Source organism: Microtus oregoni, unplaced genomic scaffold (assembly GCF_018167655.1).
Source record: "Microtus oregoni isolate MIOR12 unplaced genomic scaffold, Mior012 000056F_ref0000123, whole genome shotgun sequence".
Classification (NCBI taxonomy): domain Eukaryota; kingdom Metazoa; phylum Chordata; class Mammalia; order Rodentia; family Cricetidae; genus Microtus; species Microtus oregoni.
The window spans coordinates 9,490,096-9,491,558 of record NW_024543832.1 but is presented as its reverse complement, the minus strand read 5'-3'; the positions used below and the strand labels follow the sequence as shown (position 1 = coordinate 9,491,558).

The 1,463-nt window shown below is 42.3% G+C and overlaps 1 protein-coding gene across 1 annotated transcript; it reads left to right on the top strand.

Moving 5' to 3' along the window:
- The first annotated feature begins 268 nt into the window (after nt 1-268).
- On the top strand, nt 269-1,195 carry LOC121438716 (olfactory receptor 4N4C-like). Its single transcript, XM_041639100.1, has one exon. It carries the CDS (start codon nt 269-271, stop codon nt 1,193-1,195), a length of 927 nt encoding a protein of 308 aa, XP_041495034.1.
- The last annotated feature ends 268 nt before the right edge of the window (nt 1,196-1,463 follow it).

Here is a 1,463-nt window from a genome sequence, read left to right as displayed (position 1 = left end):
GAGAAATAAACCCAGAACAATGACATTTTTATTTTACAGGTGAGTTAAACTGAGGCTCTGCACTAAAGCTGGCAGGGATGTGGCTCCACAAGAGAGATGCTGACAATTAAGTGATATAAAAATGAATATACAGAGGGGATGGTTTAGGTGTAGAGTGAGATGAGATAATACACTTGGTTCTAACCATGCTTCTAGGAGGAGAATAACTATGACCTAGTGTCAGAAGAGAGAAAATTGCTGTATTTGTTATGTTCTGTAGGGACTACTGATGGAGACAGAAAACAGGACAGTTGTTATAGAATTCATTCTCATAGGACTCACACAGTCACAGGAAATTCAGCTCTTGGTCTTTGTTCTGAGCTTAATTTTCTACACCATCATCTTGCCTGGAAATGTCTTCATCATCCTCACTGTCTTATCAGACCCTGGGCTCAGTGCCCCACTTTATTACCTCCTGGGAAATTTGGCTTTCCTGGATGCCTCCTACTCCTTCATCGTGACTCCCAGAATGTTGGTGGACATCTTCTCTGAGAAGAAGGTAATCTCCTATAAAGACTGCATCACTCAGCTATTTTTCTTGCACTTTCTTGGTGGAGGTGAAGGGTTACTTCTGGTTGTGATGGCCTTCGACCGCTACATTGCCATCTGCAGGCCTTTACACTATTCCACTGTCATGAGCCCTAGAGCCTGCTATGTGATGCTGTTGGCTCCATGGTTTGGAGGTTTTGTTCATTCCGTAATTCAGGTTGTCCTCATCCTCCGCTTGCCCTTTTGTGGTCCAAACCATTTGGATAACTTCTTTTGTGATGTTCCTCAGGTCATCAAGCTAGCCTGCACAGACACCTTTGCTGTTGAGCTCCTAATGGTTTTTAATAGTGGCCTGCTTACTCTCCTGTGCTTTGTGGGGCTGCTGACTTCCTATGCAGTTATTTTATGTCATGTTCACAGGTCAGCATCTGAAGGAAAGAACAAAGCTATATCCACGTGTACCACTCATATCATAATCATATTTCTTATGTTTGGACCTGCAATCTTCATCTATACACGCCCGTTCACAGCTTTAGCAGCTGACAAGGTGGTTTCTTTCTTCCACACTGTAATATTTCCCTTGATGAATCCTGTGATTTATACCCTTCGAAACCAGGAAGTAAAAACTTCTATGAAAAAGTTAATCATTCGCCATATAGTTTGTTAGCTATTTTTTTTTTCGAGACAGGGTTTCCCTGTGGCTTTGGAGCCTGTCCTGGAACTAGCTCTGTAGACCAGACTGGTCTCGAACTCACAGAGATCCGCTTGCCTCTGCCTCCCGAGTGCTGGGATTAAAGGCGTGCACCACCATGGCCCGGCTGTTAGCTATTTTTTTAAATAAATGATCAAGGTGAATAATTTTGCATGGCATTTATTGTTATAAAACAAATGCTGTTATTCTGAGTATATCTCTTTTTCAGGTATTGTATAGTTGA